This window comes from Monopterus albus, unplaced genomic scaffold, assembly GCF_001952655.1.
Source record: "Monopterus albus unplaced genomic scaffold, M_albus_1.0 scaffold229.1, whole genome shotgun sequence".
Taxonomy (NCBI): Eukaryota; Metazoa; Chordata; class Actinopteri; order Synbranchiformes; family Synbranchidae; genus Monopterus; species Monopterus albus.
The window spans coordinates 22,270-49,385 of record NW_018128109.1 but is presented as its reverse complement, the minus strand read 5'-3'; the positions used below and the strand labels follow the sequence as shown (position 1 = coordinate 49,385).

General features: G+C 41.4%; 1 protein-coding gene and 2 non-coding genes across 5 annotated transcripts in view; 2 read left to right on the top strand and 1 right to left on the bottom strand.

Moving 5' to 3' along the window:
• fchsd2 (FCH and double SH3 domains 2) overlaps window positions 1-27,116 on the top strand; it is a 57,331-nt gene that overhangs the window by 10,558 nt on the left and 19,657 nt on the right. For 2 of the 3 annotated variants that reach the window (XM_020619954.1, XM_020619955.1), the window contains exons 3-10: window positions 5,064-5,109; window positions 18,367-18,446; window positions 18,928-19,072; window positions 19,232-19,365; window positions 20,518-20,572; window positions 20,775-20,903; window positions 24,657-24,779; window positions 26,220-26,315. In XM_020619954.1, the coding sequence (XP_020475610.1) occupies window positions 5,064-5,109; window positions 18,367-18,446; window positions 18,928-19,072; window positions 19,232-19,365; window positions 20,518-20,572; window positions 20,775-20,903; window positions 24,657-24,779; window positions 26,220-26,315 (808 nt within the window). Of the gene's footprint in view, window positions 1-5,009; window positions 5,110-15,815; window positions 15,909-18,366; window positions 18,447-18,927; window positions 19,073-19,231; window positions 19,366-20,517; window positions 20,573-20,774; window positions 20,904-24,656; window positions 24,780-26,219; window positions 26,316-27,116 lie in introns of all 3 variants that reach the window. The other variant, XM_020619956.1, reaches the window with a different exon arrangement.
• trnam-cau (transfer RNA methionine (anticodon CAU)) lies at window positions 2,635-2,707 on the bottom strand. The gene has a single exon. It is a non-coding gene; the product is annotated as a tRNA-Met (tRNA).
• Window positions 3,929-4,002, top strand: trnat-agu (transfer RNA threonine (anticodon AGU)). The gene has a single exon. It is a non-coding gene; the product is annotated as a tRNA-Thr (tRNA).

Genomic DNA, 27,116 nt, shown 5'->3' with positions numbered 1-27,116 from the left:
TGTAGCCATTCCTCATAGCGTCAAAGGGCTTCTTGAAGTTAGAATTAAGTTAAGGGATGGGGGCAGGCATTTAGTAGTGATAGTTAAGTTTAGGGCAAGAGGCTATGGAATGCATTATGTCATTGAATGTCCTCAAAACTTTAGTAAGACCCATCTCTGTGTGTTTGTAGAAAGAGATTAAATAAATTGACATTATTAAATATGCTTTAATACTATTACATTGATTACTTCCATTGACTTGTATTATTGCCACAGCCAATTGCAGCTACCTCAGTTTAAGTGTTGTGATGTTTTTACTTTGCTGTTGATGTTATTTGGCATGTTCCATCATACAGTACATACAGGTCTTCAGTCTGGTTTCTCAAGACAAAGATGTTAAGCCACACTATCTTGCTCCTGGTGACTATTCCATCGGTGTGTGTGTCCGTCCTTAGGAGTGCAAATGGTTGACTGGGAAAATTGTGTGAAAACGCTTTGAGTGTACTGCAACACATAGAAAAGCTGTACAGCTGTGCTGTACAACTACAAGTCCAGAGCAGCGTGTTAGCAGCTGCTGTGGCTTAGTTGCTTAAAGCACCTGCCAGGTAAAGAGGAGATCCTGGCTTCAGCTCCCCTGCAGTGTTGTCTGGCAATCTTTAGGAATCACAATGTAACAGATCACTCTTAACGCGCAAATGTGATCTGTATTTATTGCTTTTTTTGTGAATTTCTTGGAGAAAACAAATTAGCCCTAAAGGGTGAATAGGAGGCCCTGGGCTGGAATCACAACAGTGCCTTTTATGAGTGCAGGGACATTTGTGATGTTCATAAAGCTGCGGAAATACTTGCTTTTAACTACACGTTTGTGCTACCGTGTGCATTTATGGCTATTTTTCAAGGCTCTTATATGGGTCATCATTTCCCTCACTTGCATCTTTTCCTTGCAGTTGAACGGTTTGTGCTTCAACAGGAACCGTGAATGAACTGAACTGTTTGAACCAAACCAAATTCTGGAACCGAGCTGAACTCTTGACAGAGTGCTTAGTGTAAAGGGGGGAAGTCAAAGGAAGAAAAAGTGAATTCTTTTTTTGTGTGTTTAGATGAAATGGTGTAATGGTAAATGCTCATTCATTTACAGGGTTTATGATTCAGTTATGTCATATATATTTGTGTGGATTGAATCAGACCTATCTTCATTTATTAGATCAAATTCTGACTGACACCCCACTTTTGACTATCAAACCACTATGACGTGAAGTGTGTTGGTTCATAAAAAACTTCGCAGCCATAGTTTATGGATTGCTACAAAGCAGATTCTTTGTTTTGTATCATTATGCATCAAATATCTTTTTGGACTGTGTTGTTCCAACAAATAAGCAGGTGAATGATTTTACCTTGGTCTCTGTTAAATGTTGACAGGTACTTTTCACTTTTTTAGAAGACAATTTATTGAGCTTGCCAAGGAAAATGTTTCGCCCTGCGGAAGTATTGTAGGGTGCTGTGGGTTAGTTGGATAATGCACCTTGTCTAGTAAACAGGCGATCCTGAGTTTGAATCACAGCAGTTTCTTTTCTACAGTGCAGCTCATTTCTGCTTGCATTAGTGTGGGGAAGTACAGTAACATAGTTTTGGTTAGAGCTATAAGAATTCAGTTCTACTGAAGCATCTGCAATTTAGATATTGCCAGATTACTATAAGTGGATTTAAGTGTCTGCGAAGTGGAGGTACCTCAGTTCAAGTCCCAGCTGTGCCTTTTCACCTAGCAGGCAGAGTGCTATTCTGAGGTGTCAAGTTGAATGTACTGTAGAGGCTCTTTTAGAAAAGCACAGCTCCTGTGTGTCATGCAGCATCCTTAAGTATAGTTCTCTGTTCTCTTTGTACAACATGACTTTTATTAATCCTTATTATGAGACTAGACTTTACAGTACACTCAGGAGCACAGAATACTTTCAGCCCTGACTTAGATAGATCTATTTGCAAAAGGGTTTTCATCATTTATTCAGACATCTAGGACTCAATGGTCAGTAAAGAACTTTTTCTCTTATGTCACTGATCAGGTACAAATAATGCATTGCTAATCTGCTCACTAGACCTAGTTGCGGTATGCACATCATCTTCTGTTGGGTTGTGGACTGTGGAGGCTTCTAAAGGCTGACTGTAGCTGAAATGGGATCTAATCTAAGCTGAAAGAGGATTTGTTTATAAAAATGTTTGTACATATACCTAAATTAACTGAATTTAACCACTAAAACAGTGTATGATTTTTCAGTTGTACACAAGAGGCTCCATGAACTGTGTTTGTCAGGGCTTTGTGTTGCAGAACACAAAGGGAAAAAATGGACTTTCACTGCTGTTCTAGTTTAGTTTGGACAAACACACCTGTCCAACAGCAAGAACAAAAAGAGTTTTAATGCCCTGAAACAGTTTGATATACAGACAAGATGTTACAGAATCATTCTTCACATTAATGCAACTGTTACAGCTAAAGAAATCACCATTTTATTTTTTAGCTCTAGCTTCAGTTTGCTTGTAAGCAGCATTTATCAGTTCTGACATAGGCTACTACTTTTGAACTCACATGGACAGTTGGTTTTGAGTTGCATCCTTTTCTGTGCTATGGAGCAAGATCGTTTGTAAGTTTGCTTTCAAAAAGCCTGCCCCGTGTGAGGCTCGAACTCACGACCTTCAGATTATGAGACTGACGCACTGCCTGCTGTGCCAACGAGGCCTGTGAGGTGTTTTTAACATGTGTTTTAGAGTAGGGACACAATACTGAAGGGTGGGGGTGGAAGCATCTGTGTGTGCAGGCGAGGGAGCATATTGTATTTCAACTGACATACCGGGGGGGGGTTTTTTTTGTTAAACTAAACACGTGCTCTAACCTCTTGCAGGAGACCACTGACAGTTGGACATGTTGTGTTTTTTATTTGTTTTTGCAGGATTTAAAAGAGAGGTTCAGACATTATGAATTGGTTATGTCTCTTTTAAGCCATTAACTCCAGAAATCTAAAGCAGACTCTGTTTAGAAAACACACAGCACACAACAGCTTCAACATAAAGTGATGTTGGAAACCTTGGAAAACATTTGACAAGAAGCACTCCCCTGTTTGTTTGGGCTGTAATTAGCATTGAGAGAATTGGCAGTAATTATGCTGCCTTACAGTAAGTGTTGTGTTCCTTTCTGCATGTTCCCCCACTGTTTCCCTTCAGTGTTGTTTGATTGTAGTATGGAGGTTTGTTTTACTTTATTTATTTTAAACAGCACTGGCTTAAATTTGAAGTCACACTAAACTTTAGCACTGTGGGAATGTGTCATTTATTATTATACTGTATGAATACAGGACATATCTTTGGCCTACATTACATTCTGTTTTAATCACTGATTTAACATTCACTGAGGAAAAGGCCTAGAGCCATTGCATTTTCTCCTATTCAACTCTCTTGTATTAGTGTCACTTCATAGTTTGATGTTTAGTTTCTAATCCAAAAGCTTGTCCATTGAGATTCTTATTTCTGATCTCATGTCCACACTATGCCATCATTTACACATCTGAATGACTCCCATCCACAGTACTTGTCGTCTCCTCAACAAGTTTTTAGATAATCCATTTTAATTTGTTTGCATGGTGGTTTAGTTGGTCAAAGTGCCTGTATTGTAAACAGGAGATCTTGGGTTCAAGTCCTAGCAGTGCCTCTTCTACTGTGTGTCTCTGTTATGCTAGTTTTGACTCCCCTCTACATAAGGATCTCCATCCACACTAAATAAGAAAAGGCTTTCTTTGTTTTTCCCTAATAGTTGGCATGTAAAAAACATTATTTGGTCTAGATGATTTAATCCTTTAAATTGTATTTATACTGTTTTTAAAAAGCTATCACTTTGCTATGATGAAAGTAAAAATAACAACTTTTGTTAAAGTTTCCAGATACACCTTTTCAAAGGTGTTCATATGGTGCTGTGGCTTAGTTGGTCAAAGTGCCTGTCTAGTAAACAGGAGATCCTGGGTTCAAATCCCAGCAGTGCCTTTTCTACTATTCAACTTTCTTGTATTAGTGTTACTTCATAGTTTGAAGTTTAGTTCCTAATCCAAATGCTTGTCCATCGAGAAAACCTTGTGAAAACACCTCCTGTCCACATTGGTTGTTGTTTTGGAAACAACTTTTTTTGGTATATAAAAAGACATTTTTTGGTCTAGATTTTTCATTTTTTGTGAAGTGAAAATAAAAACTTTTTTGAATTTGCCAGACAATCTTTTTCAGTCATGCTTTAGTTTATTAAAGGGCCTCTGAATTACGAGTGATTCTGGGTTCAAATCCCAGCAGTGCCGTTCTTTTATACATGTTCTACTAATGTTAATGTTTATCTTTCTAACTGAAAAACATTTTCATATAGAGCCATTTTTTAAATAAAACTTTTTTTTTACTGCTTTGTTATCCAGTCCTTTAAAAGAAGTTTCCCTTTTGCAAAACAGACAAAATTCTGAGAGGAGAGACACCAAACATAAGTCACTACACAAAAGCACACAGAGCAACAATTCTAGATATCTCAAAAGAAATCCAAAGTTTAAAGAAAATCACTGTGTTTTTTACCCAGGGTCTATCATAATTTAGCTGAAACTGAGAACTGGTCTGCTGAAAACTTTTTGGATTTTAAGTCAGAACGCTGTTTAAATTTTGGTGTCTAATATGAAGGTAAAATATACAGTATGTGCATCTGGTGAGGTCATCATCATCACCAGTTATACATGCTGTTTTGTTCATTCAGCAGACATGGCATGTCCACTTATCTATCTTTGTAGTCGTATACCTAATATGATGTTTCTCATCCTGCACATGGTTTGCGATGTTGACAGGGTGAGGAGAAGGTTATTAGGGGTTTGTTCATTGGAACATTTAAAAGAAGTGTCAGGCAAGAAGGAGATGAAACTAAACAGTAATTCCTCTCTTGCCTTATGTTGAGGTCACTGAGTTCATTCTTAAGATGTTTACAGAGACTGAACAGGATTGTAACACTTGTTCTTTTTTCATTACAGTACATGAATGGAATGGAAATCATCAGACACTTAAATCTCTGTCTCTCTCTGCAGGAGCTACAGTCTGAAAAAGGGACAGTTGGAGAGGGACTATGCACAGGTAAGACTGTCTGGATTCTTGCTCAATGCAAACACAGAACTGATTGTGAATTGCTAGTAAAATCTGAAATGTTGGAGAATGTGAATGGGGGGAAAGCCCATACGAAATGGCCTTACCAGTGGAGAGATGAAGCTGTTTCATGTTTGTTGGACACTTATGGAAAAGCTTCCTTTCACACCAAGGTGGAGGGAACATGTCATAACTGAGCAGTTTGTGAGGAAATTGTGGGATTTGTCCATCGCACAAATGACGTTAATGTTGTAATTCTCATGTGCATGTGGCTCACAATAAGTTGAATCTGCGCATGCGTGGCAGTTAAGGAACTCAACAGTGTGTCGAATGGAACTGGATACATGTCACTTACAAACATGAATGTGAACCATGAAGATTGGTGTTGAGCAACAAGACCTGTAATGTGAATGTACTGTAAGTGCACTCAGCCCTTCCCATTCACATGCATTAGGGAAGTGCATTCACTCAAGGGGTTGCCTAAAACCAACTCATCATTGTGTGGTAAACATGTGGATTTGATTTACCTTTTTCTGCAGTGCAACCTGGCATCAACCAGCAAGGTTCTGCATTGGCAGTCACATTTAAGCACAAATTCCTGGTGGCTTACTTTGTAACACTGTATTTCTGCTGTTTACCAAGAGATCGTCATGACAAAAGACAATATAACAGCTAGTTTGGTAACAATAGTAGTTAGTAATTCTTTAATGCACTGTAGGTATTTTGGATAGGATTTAGTAGTTTATGCTGTTCTAAGAACCTTTTTTTTTTTTATTCCTTTGGCTCTATTGTTGTTTCACACTCCAGCCCAGCAGGTGGCGGTAATGGCTTAAGTTGGCTTTCAAACCACCAATAAACATCATAAGAAGAAGAGGGTAATTAGGAATCTAGCTGATAGCACAGCAAGGTTCAGAGAGTAGAAGAAAGGTGTGTGAACACAATAAAGAGGTAAATGTACCGTAAGTGCTTGGAATGAATTGTAAACTGCAACATATGTGTGGAATATGCCTGCTAAGATGAAGTAAGCTTACATGGAGGACAGGCTTATCAAACACATGACAGGCTTGAGGCCTACTGCTTGATGTAAGCATGAGCAAACTCACATGAGGACATACTATTGTTACAAACACTGGCACCCCACATGGATGTGTCCTCAGTCCCATCCTCTACACCCTGTTCACCCACGACTGTGTCGCCTCCCACAAAGACAACATCATCCTAAAGTTCGCGGACAACACCGCAGTGATAGGTTGCATCACTGGCGGGGAGGAAGCAGCCTACAGGAGGGAGGTGGCCAGTCTGGTTACATGGTGCAAGGACAATAATCTCAGCCTCAACACAGACAAGATGAAGGAGATGATAGTGGACATGAGGAAGGAGAGGAGATCTCATCGGCCACTGTTCATCCGGGGGCTCGAAGTGGAGAGGGTGAGCAGCTTCAAATACCTGGGCGTCCACATCAGTGAGGACCTCACTTGGACACTTAACACCACACACCTGGTCAAGAAGGCCTAACGACGGCTGTACTTCTTGAGGAGGCTGAGGAAGTTTGGCATGTCACCTAGGATCCTTTGCAACTTCTACAGCTGCATCACTGTCTGGTATGGCAGCACTACTGCTATTGACCGCAAGCGCCTGCAGAGAGTGGTAAAGACTGCGGAGAGGATCACCAGGACTCCACTCTCTTCTCAGCAGAGCATTTACCACCGCAGGGTGCGTAGGAAAGCTGCCTCCATCCTCAAAGATCCCACCCACCCCCAGCACGGACTGTTCGCCTCCCTACCCTCTGGCTGGAGGTTCAGAAGTGTGAAGTGTAGGACCTCCAGACTGAAAAACTCTTTCTTTCTGACTGCCATCAGACTCCTAAACAGCTGAGAAGGTTATTACCAGGAAATATGTCATGTACTGTCGACCTGTACTGTTTACATTCTCATTTTGCACATGCATAATTGCACATTGACTGTTGAGTGCTGCACATGCTGCTCCCATGCAGCATACATTCTCTGTTATATTTTTATATATTTTTATTACATTGCTGCATTTGCTGCTTAAAGTGCCTTAGATTTTATGTTACTTATTTATCTACTTTATATTTCATTTGTATTTTGTGGCATTCATGTGAACGGCAAAGTAAGAATTTCATTGTACAGGGAAACACGTTTCCTAACTGTGCATATGACAAATAAACACTTTGGCCTTGGAGTGAATGCCAACACATGGTGGATTCTGTTGCAATATAAAAGGAAGCAGAAGTCTGGCTAGTTATCTGGTGAGCTATCTGAAATGTTTGGTGAGTTATTTTAAATGTTTGTTGGTTTGAATAGCAGTTGAAATGTTTGCTAGTTTGGTAACATTTAGCCTGACTTAGTCTGAGTAGATGAGGGGTTGTGTTGGGTTTGTGGGTGCAGGCAAAGAGGGGGGTGGTTCTGGGATGCTGAAACACAGTGTTGAGCCTTCTCGGTGTTGTGGGCCCAACTCAACGAAACACCAGTTAGTGAGAGGCTGCACACCTGATGACCCTGTAGACTTTCCTTCACTCCTTCACCCATGCAGAACTTGTGTTGGTGATAATAGTTTTGTACTCATTGGGCCTGTTAGTAGTTTATTCTTCTTTAGTTTGACAGTCTTGATAAAACGGTGGCTGGAGAGTTGAGTGGACCTAGCTCTCAGAGGTGACTGCTAGGGTCCCAGCCACCGCCTAACCTGAGCAAATACAATGGGGATGCTGTGTCAAGCCACATATTTGCTCTTTGCTTGGGAGAGGATAGGATTCAGAGATGCACTGTGTTAAGGGTAGGTTAGGTCTGGAAAATGGTGCTTATTGTGAAGCTCTGAAGATTTATGACAGAATGGTGTGACAGCCCCTCTGGAAGCAGAAACTGTTGGATTTTTTTACTAACTAATAATCACAATAGATTCTTCATCAGACAAAGAAGAAAAAATACTTATAGAGTAAGACCTTTATAGTAATACTATGCTAATGTATGGTACAGCTGTTCTTAGTCTTTTCTTAATATTTTAAAGTTACTTCTAGTTTTTAAATAGCTTCTTGTTTTATTGTAGTTACTGTATGTAACCATATTTTATTGTTCACACTTAACTCGCCGTAATGTAACTTTTGCTCTGGCTCTAAATGATTTTCCCTGCAGGTATCACTGCTCCATCTTGCATCGCTTTGTTCATGATGCTGGTGATGTCGCCTCTAATTAACTCCACCTCTTTCACATGAATGTGCTCATTGACTGATAGGAAAACCGAGACTTAACAGAGCTACAGCAGTTGATAACCAGCTTTATAGTACTGGTTATCTGGGGAGACCAATGTTAGACTCGGTGAAGCCAGATAACCCCAAGAGATCCAGACTAAGTTGAACTCGCTTTGTGGTACAGACCTCTGGTCTTCATCAAGGAAAACACTGCCTGTTTATACTGCTTTGAAATGCTACTGTAGGCACATTTTTAAGATTTTGCTTTTTGTGACAATGAAATTTAATCACATTAAGGTGATGAAACAAATTTATGTTGAGCGTCTGTGCTGTTTCATGAGCCATATCATCAGTGATCAGTCCTGAGGGAAGATATTTACAAGTTTTTATTTTCAACCATGGTGAGCATGATTGACTGCTTCCTTTCCCTGGAATTATTTTCACCCATAAGACAGCCACTGTGTAGTGTGCTGCAGATTTGTCAGGACACAAAACCAAAATACATTTCCTAGCAGAAGGCTGTATCAGCACGTTTCTCTTGCTAAGCATTAGCTGAATAGTGCCTGCCCTGACACTGTGAAAGGCACTGTATTTGGATGCTGCACAACCTAAGCCCCCCTCACATGCACATTCTCACACACACACATTTGTACACTCTCAGATGCAAACTCCTCCTCTGACTTAATGAAAAACATTCAAAAATATTACCCATTCAGCTCTTAACTACATATTAACAAATAATCAGTCTATGCAGCTGTCCACACGAACAACCCCTGTTTTGCAGCCTGAATATCCTCATTGCACATAGACATGAGAATGAGATGGAGAGAGTAAAGACTGGAAGAGGGAGGAGAGAAAAGTGCTTGTGCAGGTGTATATTCATTTGCATGTGGTTTGAATGATTAAATGTGAGTGTCCTGTGGTCAGCCTCTCCAGTTTCAGACACTCATTATCTCCCCCTTTCCCTCACCACTGTCTTGTTCACCTTAGAAATAGAGGTTGCTTAGCAACAACCCCCCACTCCGAAGGACAATGGTTTCTCTCATAATTGTAGGTGTGCACATGTATGTGTATTAATGTGTGGGAATGTCGGAGTACAGTGGTTTCTTATACAGATGAATGGGAAATTGTTTCGTCGTCTGATTAAAAACTGATTCTTTGCCTCTCTTTATCACAAGAGTATTTTATTATGGCACATCTGCCCTTGCTTTGTATATTTGTATCTGTAGACACTCAGGTAGTCGACCACTGGCGGTTACTCAGGGAAATTCCCTTCACTCATTGGGCCCCTTTTGGTGACAGGCAGAAATCCAGCCAATCAGCTGGTCCAATAGTGAGAGGAAGAGGGGAGTTGGAAGGAGGGTGCAAGCTAGGAGAGACAGACAGCAAGGCAGGGAAAGGCATAGAGATGAGCATGTAACAAAATAGAGAAAAAGATCGGAGGGGTGGTGTAGAGAGGACAACAGCGACAAAGGAAAGTGAAGACGCTGCCATTTAACCTTTGTCCTTTCACTGGGGTCAGCTGCAATTACCAGCCGTCAGTTAAAAGCTCTGTGGCCTGTGTGTGTGTGTGTGTGTGTGTGTGTGTGTGTGTGTGTGTGTGTGTTAGCCATCAGTCCCCTCCCACAGTCAACATTACTAGAATAGTTTTATGCTGGGGTCACACTTCTCTGTACTGCCCAAAAAGGCTGACCTGCTATGGCTGTCATCATGTGCCATGTCCCTGTGAACAGCCATACTACACTATTGCATGTAAATTAGCCTTAACATTATACTGTAGGTGTTTTTCATGGTCTGCAAGTTCTTGAAATAGTGAATTCTTAAGTTAAACCTTAACATTAGATCATTTGAAAATATGAAATGCTCACTAATTTTCTTCTCTGTGTTCCTTTTTCCCTTTCATGTTTTATATATAGACATAGTGTACATACAGCTATCTTGTTAATAATGCATGTATTACTCATGTGTCTGATATGGCCCCAGTGTTTGATCTGCAGAGATTTTTACATGGTTTGATTGGAACATGGGAAATGACAATTTCTCTGATCTCCATGTTGTCTTCTTTTTGCTTTTTTTTTTTGGATAAAAACAGTTTATCTTTGTCTTCCTCCTCTTCCATTCACACTTCTCTCATTTATCCTCTAACTTTACCACTGCTTACTCTGCAAATGTGGATGTCAAGGATAGCTCAACACATAAATGAGGCAGAGAGCTTCAAGGTGGAGAAGTGCAGACAGGAAGAGGCGGGAGAGAAAAATCGAGTATATTGATCTTGGAGGAAGTCGATAAAGTAAGAGGTTTGAAAAGGCAACGTACACAAAGACAGGAAGTAAGGGAGATAGCAGAGAGAAAGTGATGGAGCCAGAGACAGGAGAAGAGTGAGAGGAAGTGAAAGATATCAAGGTCATAGTTGGGTCGTTTGGTGGAATGTGGAAAGTGACGAATGGATGGAAGAGGATGAATGAAAAAAAGCGACGTTCACTAATAAATTGAGATTTTAACAATGTCCTTAACTGCCATCCCTTCTTTGTTTCTTCATTTCCTTTTTATCTCTAATACAGCACCTCTCAATTAAGTTTGCTCTGAAGTAACCATCAGTTGCTGTTGTTTGGACCTGCCTGTGGAAAATAAAAAAAGTTAATAGTAAATGTCATCCTGCAAAAAAAAAAGCTATTTAGGGTACAAGTGAATTCTATTATGTCTTCTGACCTGTAAAATAATAGTGTCTCCTGTGGACAATGCCAGAATGCAACTGCAGCCACACAAATTAACTGACAGAGACCACTTTTCAGTGATTGAACATACACTAATTGCAGGCATACAACACACACAATATTTAAACACTCTTTGTCTGTCACCTCTTTCTCTCTCTCTCATACACACATACACACTGGTCTCCCCAGGATATCCTGCTGTCTGTATGCCTCTCTGATCACAAAAACAGGATGTGTGGGTGTGTGACTGTGCTTGTTTAACAGTATGTGTGTATGTATTAAAAGGAGCAGTTCCACTGTACCCAGACCGCTCGGGAAGGGCAGAGGGGTTGCCGTAGCAACATGTTCTTCGGGTTGTTGTCAGGTGATGATGGCTTAGAAAGCAGGATGTCCCAGGAGATAAGATGTCCCACAGAAAATTAAAAACAAAGGGGCTGAAAAGAGGGAAAGGTAGAGGTGGGCAGTGAGGGGACAACCTTTGAAGGCCAGCAGCACCTAAGAGAAGCTGTCACACATACATAAATGTGCTTCTCAACCTTCAGTTACTGCCAAGTTCAGCTGACATTGTCCTTGCTCAGAAAATAGACCTGTCACCATAGATTCATCTAAGAGGCTTTGAGTTGTTTGCTAGCATTAAAAATGGTTTGGAGTCAGAAAATCACTTGCACTGCTTTTTTGTTTTAGCTTGAGAAGATGCAAATAAAGACTAGGTTCACATTTTATTTTCCAAGTCTTCAATATCCACATTCCCATATATATAGACTGAGATACCAGTTTTTACTGATCATGGTCATTGTTTAGGTTTATCCTATCCATACTGGCTATGCAGGGGTTCTTTCTTAAGACTGCTGCTGGAAATTTAGTGTCATCAGTTCTTCGTATCAACAAACCAGCTTATGGTGGAAACATCATTTGTACTTTCTTTTGCTGATTTTCTTGAAGTTTTGTTAAATTTTAATACAATTCGGTTTTATTTGTTTTTTTTTATGTTTCTTGGGCTTGCTTTTGTATTTTATCTCTTTTTTGCAAAACCCTATGGAGTTTAGAGTATAAAGTTTATTACGTTTGTACTATGTTTTATATTTTTTGTGAACTTTTTGAGTCGGCTTCGGGGGACTCTTTAAGATGCACCTCCATTGTGAACTCTTGGGATCAGCTGCTAGCCCTCAGCCGTGGGAATAGGAATCTCCGGCTTCTTTATGCGGGGAAGCCGGAGCTTCCCATGAAGATACAAAGGAAAAGGAGAAGCTGTAGAGCTGGCGTTAAGCTCCAGGAAAGGAAACACAGAGGTATAAGGCATGTGTACCATCCATTGTTATGGGACATGTCCGTTCCCTCCCCAACAAGATGGACGAGCTAGCGGCACTTATGAGGCTGCAGCGGGTGTACAGGGAGAGCAGTCTCTTGTGCTTCACTGAGTCGTGGCTGAATCAGGACATTTCGGATTCTGTGGTCTCCCTGGACGGATTTACATTAGTTTGTGCGGACTGGAGTGTGGCAGAGAGTGGTAAGAGGAAGGGAGTGGGGCTGGTGGTGTTTGTGAATAACAGATGGTGTAATCCTGGGCACATCACTGTTAAGGAAACAATTCTGTAGCAGGGACATTGAGTTATTAGCATTTAGCGTACGGCCGTATTACATTCCGTGGGAGTTCTCACATGTGGTGGTGGTGACTGTTTACATTCCTCCCTCAGCCGATACTGCTGCTGCATGTGAGCGCGTGCACAGTACTGTGTCTCAGCTACAGATGCAACATCCACAGGATCTAATTCTCATTTCTGTGGATTTTAACCATGCCTCCCTCCCCTTCTCTGCCACCCTCCCCAACTTTATTCTGTTTGTTAATTGCCACAGAAGGGATAATAAAACTCTGGACTTACTGTATGCAAATGCCAGGAAGGCATATACTTCCACCCCTCTTCCCCCTCTTTGACGTTTTGACCATAATTTTGTTCACCTGCTTCCTGCATACACTCTGGTGGTGAAAAAGGTGTCACCACAGGTCAGAGTGGTGAAGGTTTGGATGGAGGAGGCTAGTGAGCAGCTGAGGGATTGTTTTTACTTCACGGACTGGGACATCCTCTGCAGTCCTCATGAGGAGGACATTGATAGCCTTACACACTGTATCTCGGAGTACATAAATTTCTGTGTTGAGAATACTGTGCCAGCCAGGAGAGTACGGTGTTTTCCTAACAACAGGCCATGGGTGAGCCCTGAGTTGAAGGCATTGTTGAATGAGAAAAAGAGGGCTTTTCTCGGGGAGCAGGGAGGAACTGAGTAGAGTGCAGCAGGAAGTGAAGTATAAGATCCGGAGATGCAAGGTTGGGTACAGGAAGAAGCTGGAGAGGAGTATGGAGAAGAATAATGTACACGAGGTGTGGAGAGGATTGAAATATATCTCGGGCCATGGTGAAGGTGGGGATGGGTTTGGGAGACCGGGCCTGGGCGAATGAATTGAATGTACATGAGGAGGACATTGATAGCCTTACACACTGTATCTCGGAGTACATAAATTTCTGTGTTGAGAATACTGTGCCAGCCAGGAGAGTACGGTGTTTTCCTAACAACAGGCCATGGGTGAGCCCTGAGTTGAAGGCATTGTTGAATGAGAAAAAGAGGGCTTTCTTCTCAGGGAACAGGGAGGAACTGAGTAGAGTCAGGAATTGAAGTATAAGATCCGGAGATGCAAGGTTGGGTACAGGAAGAAGCTGGAGAGGAGTATGGAGAAGAATAATGTACACGAGGTGTGGAGAGGATTGAAATATATCTCGGGCCATGGTGAAGGTGGGGATGGGTTTGGGAGACCGGGCCTGGGCGAATGAATTGAATGTTTTTTAATAGATTTGATTCTGCCCAGTCCCCTCTACACACCTCTCTAGGCCAGTTGTCTCCTCCCAGCAGCAGCTGTTTATACCTCAGCTATACCTTGCCTCTCCTCCCACTGTCACCAAGGGCTTTAAACAGCCCACAGCCCTGGACCAGTCACCGCCCACCCGTTCCCTCTGCCTCACTGTGGACCAGGTTAGGTGGGAGCTAAGGAAGATTAAGGCCACAGGCCCTGACCATATTAGTTCCAGGCTCTTCAGGGAGTGTGATGACCAGCTTAGTGAAGTGGTTCTGTACATGACAGAGACAGGAAGAGACTTAAGTCTGTACATGTCTTAAGAGAGTCCCAGTTCTGTGGAAGATTTCTTGTGGGGTTCCGGTTCCCAAAATACCACTACAGACCTGTTGCCTTAACCTCCAACCTGATGAAGACCATGTAGATGATCGTCCTTGGTCACCTCCCTGCCCAAGTGAGCTCAGAGCTTGATCTGTTGCAGTTTGCATATCGACCTGGCATTGGGGCGGATGACGCCATCATCTATATGTTGCATCGAGCTTTATCTCACCCAGAGTCCCCTAGGAGTACTGTGAGGGTCATGTTTTTTGACTTCTACAGTGCTTTCAACACCATTCAGCCGTCACTGCTGAGGGGAAAGCTGGAGGGAGCAGGTATGGATCAACATCTGGTTGCATGGACCATCAACTACCTCACAGACAGACCACAGTTCGTAAGGCTGTGTGACTGTGTGTGGGATGTGGTTGCTTGTAGCACGGGGCCCCCCATGGTGCTTTCCCCCTTCCTGTTCACCTTTTACATGTCTGACTTCAAGTACAACTCCCACTACTGTCGTCTGCAAAAGTTCTCTGATGACACCGCCGTTGTTTTGTATCGCGGGGGGGTTATTACTGACTTTGTGGAGTGGTGTGGAAAAAATCATCTGGTATTGAACGCCAGTAAGACAAAGGAAATGGTGATTGATCATTGGCTGAAATTATTACCAGTCACGCCGGTGAGTTTTCAGGGCTCAGACATTGAGATTGTGGACACCTTCAAATATCTGGGTGTCCACCTCAATAATAAACTGGACTGGTCTAACAATACGGATGCCCTGTATAAGAAGGGACAGAGCCGCCTCCATTTGCTGAGGAGACCGAGGTCCTTCGGGGTGTGCAGAGCACTCCTTCAGACATTTTGTGATACTGTAGTGGCCTCTGTAGTCCTCTACGCTGTGGTGTGCTGGGCGGGAGGTAGCACGGACAGAGACAGGAAGAGACTTAAGTTGGTTAAGACTAACACTGTGAACTATTGTAAGAGAGTAAAAATCAGCAAGGAGCTTTCTGGTGTGGCAAGCTGTCAAATCAGTTCTCCTGTCAGTCCACCAGCTGCTGTCAGTCAGTGTCCTCACTTAACCCTCTCCCCCAAGAAACATACACAAACATACATGCAAATGATCTGTCTTTACGCAGCAGCAAGGTAATTAAATCCCAGGCACTTCTGTTGCAGTTTTATTGTTGTGCGTCTCTTTAGCTCTCTTTCCTTTCTCTTCACATATACACACACTTTCTTTCACCAACACCATCCACACCTTCTCCACCCTTGTGAAGTTGACTATTCTTGAAGCAAACTTGTTTCCTTATGCATTGGACAGCGCAGTTTTGCTGCCACGAGTTGTCTGTGTGACTATATGTGTGTATCAACTTTTTTTGGTATTTTTCTGGCACTTATGCCCCTTAAGTTTATGTAACTGAAGCTGGCACTGGGTCGCTGGGGCAGATCTAGAAAATTTTGGACAGGGTGGCCAGGCTGGGGCATGAACTCAGAAGGGCGGCACATTTGAAATATATGTAAAATGTAAATGAAACCCCTAGTTTCATGAAACAATACATTACTGACAATCATATTGTTTATTATATGTAAGCTAACTTTGGCTGCCCTTCTTATTTATTCCCAGCCCGGGACGTCGCTGCTGTACAGTGGTTGCCCCCCACTGATGTGAATCGAGCCAAGTACAGTACTCCACAACAACCCAATTGGAGAAATGAATGTAAATATCATGCTAGATCAGTGTTCAGAGGGCAGACCTGCAGGGGGGTGGGGGGTGTATCTTTTTAGCCTGTCTTCCTCTGCTTGCTGGTGTGTGGAACTGTCCTGGCCACTGCTTCCAGGCTCAGGTTCACTAGGGGTATGTTTAGTGATGGCATTGAAAGGTAACGCACAATAGAAAATGGCTGATATTTTGGCCTGGGTTTCCATCAGCACTCTGCTGGCTCATGTCAGCTTTGATGTTGCACTGAACTATGGCAAGCCATCAAGCTCAGCAAGTGTGTGTTGGCATACGAGTGCGTTAACATGTTCAGTGGAGTTTCAGTACGATTGGCTGAAAATACATGGGTCAACCTCGCTTTGATGTATGGTGGTTACTTCTGCCTGCATCACTGCATTTTCCTTAAATGTAGGGTCTAACGAATGTATATACTATGGTCACATGGATTCTGTACTGGCTCCTGTAGACTTGTTTCCATGGTTACACTGAGGTACCTAGCAATATGACTTAGTAGTGAGAGAACGAGAGAGAGAGAGAGAGAGAGAGCTATAATGTGTTAAGGCATCTAGAACGTGTTAATTATTGTACATGTTAATGTGTGCTTACGTTTTTGTATGTGTTAACACGCACGCCCACTAAGCATGATGGCTTGTCATACTGAACGTATGTTTCCAACTTTGGTTACTGTCAATCAAACTTGATCCTTGTCTTAACTGTAAGCCTGGGTAAGCCATGCCCTTGGTAGACACATGAGAGAATAGCAGTCATGGTGCATTATGAGACATTTCTGCTTTGTGCATTTCTGTTTTTTTTGGGGGTGGGGAGGTTGTGTTGGCGGGGTGGCCAAATGGTAGGGGAAATGCTGTGCATGCGTGATATGAAATAAAGTAAATTTGAACAGTATCAGTTATAAAGCACCAGTAAAATGTTATTTGTATTTAACGCAACAATTTGTCATTGTTTTCATCACATTTTAACTCTGGTAGGGATGGCCCTTCAGATTCTGGCCACCCCCTTGGCTCCAACTATGGATAAGAGCCACAGAAAATTGTTGGGATAAAATTAACTTGTGAATTGCTTCATTTTTGTACATTTTTCTGCTGTATGTATGCATAAATAGTGGATCAATATACATTTTTTTTTACAACATACTGTTCTATGTTAACATTTTCAGACATGATTACTGAAGATCTGTATATTTTTATTGGCACCCGTGGTGTTTTTCTTGTATTTTGGCTTTGTACTTTGTTAAATTGACAAAATGATAAATCAGACTTAGTTAGGGTAAGGACAGTTGAATACAAAGACAAAAATGATTCCAAAGAAAAACAGCAAAAATGACATGATATCAGTCAAAGTAGTACTGCTCTTTGCACTTAATTTAATGTAACAAAATCTGTGCTCGATTAGCTGCCAATTCGCGAACACTGCAGAGGTCATTTGGAGTCTTTTTCTTTTAGAAAAAACCTGGCTCTCCCCTTCTCACAGAGGATTAGCTGGTGGGTGCCACTGTATCTTCTGATCTATGAAGCAAGCGGAACCCAAGAACTCATAGATTTTATTTATTTATTTTTTGGCCTCATTCACCATCTGTGAAAGGTAAAAGGGGCAAGATGTGAGAGAGACAGAGGGTGAGTTGAAAACAAAGACAACAGCCCATGAAAAGAGTAATGTTAGAGATGGAGGATGACACCTGGAGAAGGACATAAGACAAAGACTTGGTAATCGGGGGAAAGAGGAGAAGACAGAGCTGAGACCAGATTGCAGATCTATATGAAAGAGTGAGGGGAAAAATGTGGCTTGAGGGAATCGTGTATCAGTGTGTCCCTAAGCTCTGTTTGTCCTGATTAGGTTGTAGTGTTGGTGTTCTAGTTTGGGAACAACCGTTTTATTAATGAGGACTTGCTTTCCTGCTCACACACTCACCCATAGCTACACAGGCACACAAGGGGAGAGTATCTGCAAGTGGCCACACACTGACACAGTGACCTAGTCCACAAGATGTAGGTTACACTTTCTTGCAGCCTTCGGGTTTCTGCTCGTACACACAGCAGCTGACTGTTGCTGACACAGAGCTACTCTATTTTATAGTGTCACTGTTTACTGAGTGCAAAACCAAAGATTTGGCTGTAGACAAATAGAAATAAGTCTGCTCTTTGTAATAAAGAAAATGTTTGAATCAATGAAACTTCACTGTTTCTTATTTTCTTACATACCATTATCAGTCAATTGCAAATGTATTCCAGTCAAGTAAAACATTTTAATGTGCTGTATATCCCATGAATTTCAAACATTTCATTTGAATAGAGTACAAATAAGTAGAAACAGAATCAAAAACACGTTCTCATTTGAACTGGATTTGTGTTTTCCGATTGCATCTAAAGCATTTCCTCTACAGATCTGACAGTGATTGACTATTCAAAAACAGGAGATACTTAATTCATTTGTACTATTTTAGGCTTTGCAGAAGTTGGCGAGTCAATACCTAAAGAGAGACTGGCCTGGAATCAACCCTGATGACCAGAGAACAGACTACAGGTAGGCTTGTGCCCATACAGCCATATTTTCCTTAAAGCTACAGTAAAAGCTCAAATTTGCTTCACTTCACTACTGCTGTGCTCTGCACCCTCTCCAAATTGCTTGCACCTACAGCCAGCTGCACCAGGCAGATGAAAGCCAAATCTGTGCTTGGCTAGATTTATCTAGAATGCTAGGAGAAAAACTGAATGGTATACAACACAATCATGAGTCATTATTTACTGTAACATAGACTCTGAAATAGAAAACCCCAAGCTGGGAAAAATGTATTATGAAAACCAGAATTGAAAGAATTGGCTCTTAGTGTAGGTTCAAGCAACTACGGCAGCAAGTCCTTGCTCCATCTAGTGCATGGAGATGCAGTTACTTAGTCCTACAGTAGTAAGCATCTGCAAGAAAACTTTTTTCTAATTTATTGCTTTTGAGAGTATGACTTATAGAACAGCAACTGACCAGTGTTGTGCTGCTTCTGTCTGCCAAGGAACGTGTACGCAGTATGGAGGTCCTACTTAGAAGGTACAGTGCAGGTGAGCCAGTCCAGGCTCAATGTATGTGACAACTACAAGAGTCAAGTATCAGATCCTGCTAAGACTGTTAGACTCTACAAGGAGCAGCAACTCAAAAAGGTGAGTGGATGTGCAGAAACAGGGTTAGTTTTATAGTTTCCTGAAGCAGTCTGTGCTCTTTATCCCTCTATGTAGAGTCCTTTTATGTGCTCACACTGAGTTAACGTGACTCACGCCGGCCTCCTCTTTCTTTGCCTGTTTTCCTATCTCCCTTCACAGACGATAGATCAGTTGAGCGGCATTCAGGCTGAGCTGCAGGAGTCAGTGAAGGAGTTGGCCAAAGCCAAGAAAAAATACTACGATTGTGAGCAGGTTGCCCACGCTGTACGAGAGAAGACTGACATAGAGGCCAAGTGAGTTCACCATGGCGCTGTGCACACGTGTGTGTGTGTGTGTGTCAGTGTCAGAGATATGATTGCACAGATGGTCTCCACTGACAGAAAGAAGAGCATCAAGAAAGGAAAGTTGGCTAACCTCACAGTGTGTGTGTGTGTGTGTGTGTGTGTGTGTGTGTGTGTGAAAGAGGGAGAACATTAAGGCTTAAAGAAGCGATCACTTATGGTTGTGTTTATGAGAGAGAGTCAGACAGACACCACAAGTATGAGAATCTAGTTTGGTATGAATCCAACAAATAAACTAAACCTAAATTGTGTCTGTAGATATTTAAGATGCATGTTTTCTAATAGTTATAATAGCTCTTCCAGATTTTAAATGTTTTCTTTGTTGCTTTCGAGATAGATTAAAATATATACATGACACTAGTGTTTGTCTTTTGTGTTTTCTAAAATTGTAAGCCTAAGAGGCTGATCAGTGTTGTTTTCCTCTCAGCCCTAGGTAGCAGTAGCTATGGTGACATTTTCACTTCACTGAATTCTCGGCTCCTGTTAGCGCCTGCATCGATTGCCTAGTCTTTTTCTGTTCTGTATCACTCTGTAGAAAGCCACAGAAATTACTGCATTGCCTCTGTGCCATTATGCGAAAGTGTGTGTTTGGGTAAAAGGAACACACAGGAAGAAATTGGTGTGAATGCAGAGACACAGATTTACTTCCTAACATTACTCAATGCATTAAGCAGGGTAACATAGGTAGACACAAATCACACATACTATATAGGCAAGTGGCACACATGATCACACAGCCTAATGTGTTTTGCGTGTGTGTGGGTGGGGGGGTAATGGATCTGTTTTTATGCATGTTTGTGCAGTAGAACAACAAAGCAGACCACACACATCCACACAACCTCACTATATCATTTTCTCTAGCCAGTCTTTCTGATGTCACCACTGATATAAATCATAATGGCTGGATCAGATTGTGATTTATTGCTTTTAAGCCCCAGCCTATTCAGGATCAATTTATGATGACTGCTCTGAAAAGATCAGAGTTACGATGTCATAGTAAGGCCTGGATCTGTTTCTCTTTTCTACTTTACCTTGTTACTGTTATGTTTAATTAAATATATCAATGTGAGTGAATAGAATGTCAAGCATCTTTTTTTTTTTCAGGTCTAAACTGGGTCTTTTTCAGTCAAGAATTAGTTTACAGAAAGCAAGTGTAAAGGTAAGAAGGCTCACGCACAACAACACAGAGCTTTCAAGCAGACTCTTTTAAACCAGGATACAAAAACAAAATTGTTGGACTTTGTCTCTCTAATGAGCCCCGACTGTAAAAAGAGACTGATGTACTTCACTTAAAGCTTAAGAGCTCCACTCTCTTACTGTAATGAGCTATTGCGATATCATCTGTCTCACTTTCATTTCAGTTGAAAGCTAAGAGAAGTGACTGTAACTCCAAGGCAACACATGCCAGGAATGACTACTTGCTCACGCTAGCTGCTGCCAACGCTCACCATGACCGCTACTACCATACAGATCTACTGCACTGCATTCAGGTATTTGCAGAAAGACTTGAAAGTGAACAGAGGAGCTCAAATGTTTAAAATTATACTTGTTACATTTCAGTTAATAAAAATATAATAGGCAGTTGCTATCAACCTCAAGCCCCTGAATCGAAGTCACATTGTGGCAAGTATCGGCAAACATCAGATCACTAGCAAAGAGAATTGATATAGGATCGTACTGTGATGAGAGCGGAGATTTTCACCCCTAGACAATACCCAGAGGGATTCACCAGAAATTGTGTCATGTTTTCTGGTCTCCAAATTAGTTGGGAGCTACTCTGGAAAGCTCAATGTAAGATGTCTCTCTTTTTTTCAGCACCCAAAGTTAAACTCTCATTCAGGATCAGTGAATTGAATTTTACTCAACACCAGAACTGTAAAAATGATATGTGGAGTACTGCCTTAATCTGGCAATAATCTCTTTATTAGTCAGTCGGGGAGACGAGCACATTAGAACACATGGAGGTGGTTTATCACCTGTAGTCCTGCTGTTTTTATTTGTATGTCTAACCACAAAGTAAGCCGTGTACACTAGTTTAAAACTTTTAACGTTCATCTCCCTAATATCTCTCATTCTCTGTCTCAGTTGTAGATGTCTGATTCTATCATGGCTTTTTTTCCCACTTCATGTGTTTCTCTTTTACTCCTGTTCTGTCTTCAGATGGTTCCTGATCTTTGTTTCCTTCTCCCACACATACTCTGCCTCAGGCCAGTGTGAGCATCTATATTATGAGGCCATTCTGAATAATAGATCCTTTGGTCCTTGTGACAAAAGGACAGGACTGCAGGGAAATATTCACATAGACAGAAACATGTATGCAAACTCACAAAGACAACGGGGGACATTGCTAGAGGGAAGCAATCTGCTCCTCCTCTCTCCCTCCTCTGCTGTTTTTATTTGCGGTGTTTACAGATTCTGACCTGAAAGTCGTTGATAACAACACTCCCAACAGAGGGACTGAAATCTGCATCACAAGAAATTCTGCATTCTTTTCATAGTTTGAGATATTTTTGCACCTTTGAGGTGCAAACACAACATCAGAATATGCCCCAACAGCAAAAATTCAACCTAGATATAGTAAGTGCAGTATATGGCTTCTATTTTCAATAGTATTTATGACCGTCCTATGAAATCTGTGCTCTTAGTGCATTACCATGAGCATTATTCATTGGGTATCACTCTGAAAGGATAGTTTGGAATATCATATAGTGGGGATGTGTGGCCACCATTCAGAAATGTTAGACAGCTAATTCTGCAGCACTGAAAAAAATCAAGTTGCTTCAGTTAGATCAGTACTTTTTCTCTCCTTAATGTTACACCAGACAGGAGGATAATCAACTGTATGTGTAAAGATGGCTGAAAGATAATAGGACCTGCTTTCTTGGGATGATGGATGAGGATGCTTGTAATTGAAAGCCTTGATTAGCGCTGACGTTCACTTTATAAATACTACCCGTGCTGAGTTCTGCACTAGGCTGCAGCAGTAACACATCTTGTAGTGAGCGCTACTGTCCTTGTCAATGCGACAGCTGTAGTGAAAGGGCAGAGGAGGACATGGACTGCTCCACATCTCCCTCTGCTGTCAGCAGCCAATGCTGTTATTACTATCTTTTAAATACCCTGTTACACACACACGCACATTTAGGCGTACACCTCTGCCACCCTGTCTGGTGAACTGTGCTGTACTTATCGTTCAAGCTGATGCGGTCATTCAACCCAAACACGCACACCCACTGACCGTGATATGAGGACGGGGCTTTTTCTGGAAGCTGACTCACTGTTATTTCAACACTACCGTAGATGGATGAAAAGAGGAGGAGAGGAAAAGAAGGGGGGGAGGAAATGAGCTGAAAGATGAGGGAACATTTAGAGTAAAGGCAGCCAAAAACCCACCCGTAATGACATAACTTCTGTGTCAATACCCCATAGTTCTTTTTAAGTCTTTATGCGTGCATAAGTGTATACATGCTGCAATTTTAGGGGTTTGTGCATATTTAAAAAAGCATGTTTTGTGTTTATCTGTATAAGAACAACACTAAGTGCTACTTTGAGAGAGTAAAACACATCCTTGTTGAGAGTTAGTGTTTGTAAAGTACTTTGACCTGAGGAGTGTATGCGTATTTGAGAACTGGTGTGTGCTTGTGTCTGCTGACTGTGTTTTGTTGAATTGGAATCTGAACCCCTTCACCTTCCCTTGCAGCTGTGAGAATGCTGTCCAAAGAACACTTCTCTCTCTCACACACACACACACGCACAAACACACACACACACGTATCACTTTTTTTCTTTGCTCTCAACCACTAATACCTTTTATGCCTTTTCAAGCGCTCACTCTTCCCCTCTTACGTCCTCTCCATTAGCCTCTTTCTCCCCATGTTTCTCTGCTATCTGTCTGATCTGTCTGTTTGGCAGTCTGGGCTACAGCTTGGCAGCACTACCCCAGCTCCCCATAGAAATGCTCTTTATTTGGACTGCATATTTCATTAAAATGTCTTTATATTGGCGCATTGGAACCTCTAATGATAAGCTGTGAAATAAAAACATCTACTCGGTTTCTGTCTTTCCTTTGACTTTCTGCCATTTCCATCTCTTGCCTCTCGCTCTTTGTCTCACTTTCTTTCTCTTCTCCCTTTTTTTTTCTTTCTTGGTTCAGTTTAATTCATAAAAGTCTGTGTTCTCCGATGCACCATATGGCAGCATACCATGCCCCGCATTTAGAAATGTTTTTTCTGGCGTGGCATCGTTTGTGTGTAATAGATCAACTTTTAACATGGTTCAACAGATCTTTATTTCTGTTGGACTTTTATTTAAACACCCGCCCAAGTGTTTTCAATTACTCTGCTGATTAGACCTCGTAAAAGCCGGGTGGAGCTGTGCTTGAAGTCACATGATGTCACAAAAATATGGACCAATCAAATGAAAACAATTTGTTCCACTCTAACAGGTACAGCAGAGGTAATTAGAAGGAAAGGAATCTGTCAATCAGTCAGTGCCCACCTACACTTTGGAGAAGTCCTTTCTTCAACGCATGGGCCTTAAGGCAGATACTATAATGCATCTCTCTAGTGTTACTGCCGATGCTTGCGATTTAAGTGGTTTTAAATTGATGTCATTATGTAAAGATTGGGCAGTTTGCTAAATGAGGCATGAACACTATAAATCTTCCCTGTTTTCATTTTAACATTATGTTTGATGCAATTCTTTAAGCATATTTATGACCATGTAAACATAAACTTGAATAAGGATTCACTCATGCTATGCCTTTAGGAGAAACACTGTTGAAATTCTACTCGTCCCACCAAATTAAACAAGCTGTGAGAATTTTATAGCTTACACAACCCTAAAGGTGAAATGTTCCCCCAGGCTCAAAAACAACAGGAACAGGAAGGACCCAGGCATTGTTATGGTCAGACTCCCAGTTCAAAAAACTGCAGAAGTTAAATGGTTGCTGGAAGTTTGATAACATGAAAAATGGTCTAGTGTGCCTGTTGGTGTGGCGGTGATAAACTCAGTGGCCCATCACGTCTCAATGAATGAACAAGTAAACTACTGAAGCATTTGTAGTAACTGGTTTTATTCATCTACTCTTTGAGCCTCTCTTTCTTGTTATCTTCTCCTAGTTCCCTTGGACTCATCACTTAATTATTAAGGATCATGGAATTACATTGAATTCATCCTTTCTTCACTGTGACGCCCAGTTCTTTCTCTCTCTCTCTCTCTCTCTCTCTCTTTCTGTCCTCTAGGCCTTGGATGGCAGGATCTACGAGCACGTGAAAGACTACCTAGTAGCCCTGTGTCGTACGGAGCTAGAGGCCTCCCAAGCTACACACAACACCTTCCAGTTCCTGTTGGACAAGTCCACCAGGGTGAGTCAGATGTGGTGAGAGACACAGAGCCTCTGTGCTCATTTACTACTGGTATAAATGCAGTGTTTTTGCTCTCAGAATATAAACTGTGGGGAATAGCCATCAATCTTCTTGACATCCTAGCATGATCAAAGTGCGTAGTTTGCAAAAAGCAATTTATTGTATGTACCATATTGACACCTTGACATTTTGAGTTCATTTCTTACTACTAGGTACTATTATTCTTGCATTACATAGAAGGTGACGTGTGCCTAGGATTGGGGTTTGGAGGCATTGCTTACAGAAAGTATTTTATTAAAAGCAGTTTACTGAGAAATGTGGAAATGATAACAAGGACACCAAAAGTGAAATAAAACAACAAAAAAAGGGGATGTCTTATTATATATTTGTAATATGGTTAGTGCACCTGCTGTGTATTTGATATTTTCTGCCTGTGTGTGTATGTTTGCTTAAAGCTTGTGGTCTACTCCAAATGAAAGTAGAACCATTTTAAAAGGATAAAATGATGGATTTTACCAAAACCCCACACTGGTTTTCATCAGCAGGCTAGCTAGCAGAAGTGCTGAGCTCAGTGCTTCACAGTACACCATCACCTGCAGCTTGCATCCTGCAGCTTGCATGGGTGTGCCCAGGGGGTGGGCCTGGCCACCCCGAGAAGCTGATTGGCTACCACTGTAAGAGTCAAAATGTGATGATTGTCACTATTCATAAATAAAAACAGTGACAAATTGTTTTCTTAAATACAACTAACATTTTTCTGGTGCTTTATAATTGATATTGGTCAAATAATTTCAAATTAAAATTTGCCATATTTTATGCCATGCATGCAGCATGATGTTTGCAGTCATTTCTTCCGCTGTATTGTTAGTACTAGGCATGATTCACCTCGGGGCAGTAGCCATGTCCTTGGCTGGGAGTAAATGAGGAGCACAGCCAAAGTTAGCTAAAAAGCACTGTGTGTCTCATTTTTGCACAAAATAAATAAGATATGGTATATTAGTTCATAGAACTAGGGGTTCAGTTTACTTTTTACATGTCTTTTAAATGTGCTACCCCTTTCTGAGTCTGTGCTCTAGCCTGGCCGCCCCACACAAAACTTTCTACATGTGCTTCTAGTAGCTCGTCTTCAGTGTTATAGCTCAGTCTAGTACTTGGAGTTCTATTACTTTTTGCATTTTAAATCTAAAGGAACATAAATTCTAGCCCTAATTGCAAGCTCACTGACCTGATATGGATGCCACACTCAAAATATCAAAACCAAAATCTCTGTGTGACAATGAAATACTCACCATGTGTAGGCCTGAAAATGTGGCTGTAAAAGTTTGTTTGTTCCTTCACAGGCAATACAAGCTGTGGTCATGACATGTTTTCACATCAGAAAACCTGCATGTAAATGCACCAGATTAACATTCTCCTTCTGCCTTTCTCTCATTCTCTCAGATAATGCAAGAGTTCAACCAGCAGTTGTTTATGCAGGAGAATCCCGTGTTTCACAAAGCACACGACTTCCAGTTCCAGCCCAGTGACTGTGACAAGGTCAGACACCCAGTGCCGCACACACATCCACTGCATTCATATCCGTACACGTGCAGGACAGTGCTAGTTTGTTACTGAATGCATATATGAACCAGTCCATTGTAGCAGGACAGTCAGTGTCTCTCATCAGTTATGATCAAACGTACTCGTACACACAGAGAGATGCTGTAATAATCTGCCTCTTGTGCTGCCGCATGTGGGCTTTTTCCTTCTCCTAGTTTTTCTGTCCCCTCCAATATTGTATATTACATCTGTGGCTTAAGTATTTAGCTCTCAATTAGTTTAAAGCAGTGACCTTTTATTCTTATAATTTTAGAGAATCTCATTAATAACTCTGGGGCTGTGAGGCTTTCTAAAGTCTGATCTTAGGTTTCCAGCATTAGATTTCTTTATGTTAACAGTTTAGACTTACTGTAACTAATGTCAGGTGACAGCATGATAGATGCATGAATCTACTCTGTGTTCTAATTTTAATACCAAACATTGTATGTCCATTGGGAACCTCTCTTTGTAGTCCTAGATTTTTTTTTCTGCACAAGGTAATTTAAAAATGGTTTCAAATCAAATGGCTGCTGAATGTTAAAAATATTTCAAATTGCTGTTGGTTGATCAAGGTCTGTGTGATTATTATGTAGCAGTGGGAATCCTGCTGTCTCACCCCTCTGGGATCTCTTGTTAGATATTGCTGGCTAGAAAAGAGATGTGTCCCAGTGGACATTGGTCCTAATTCCTCTGTAGAGTAGCTCCCAACACTATCCTTTTCTCCTGTCTGTCATTCTGTGCTCTCATGTTTTTCAGCTT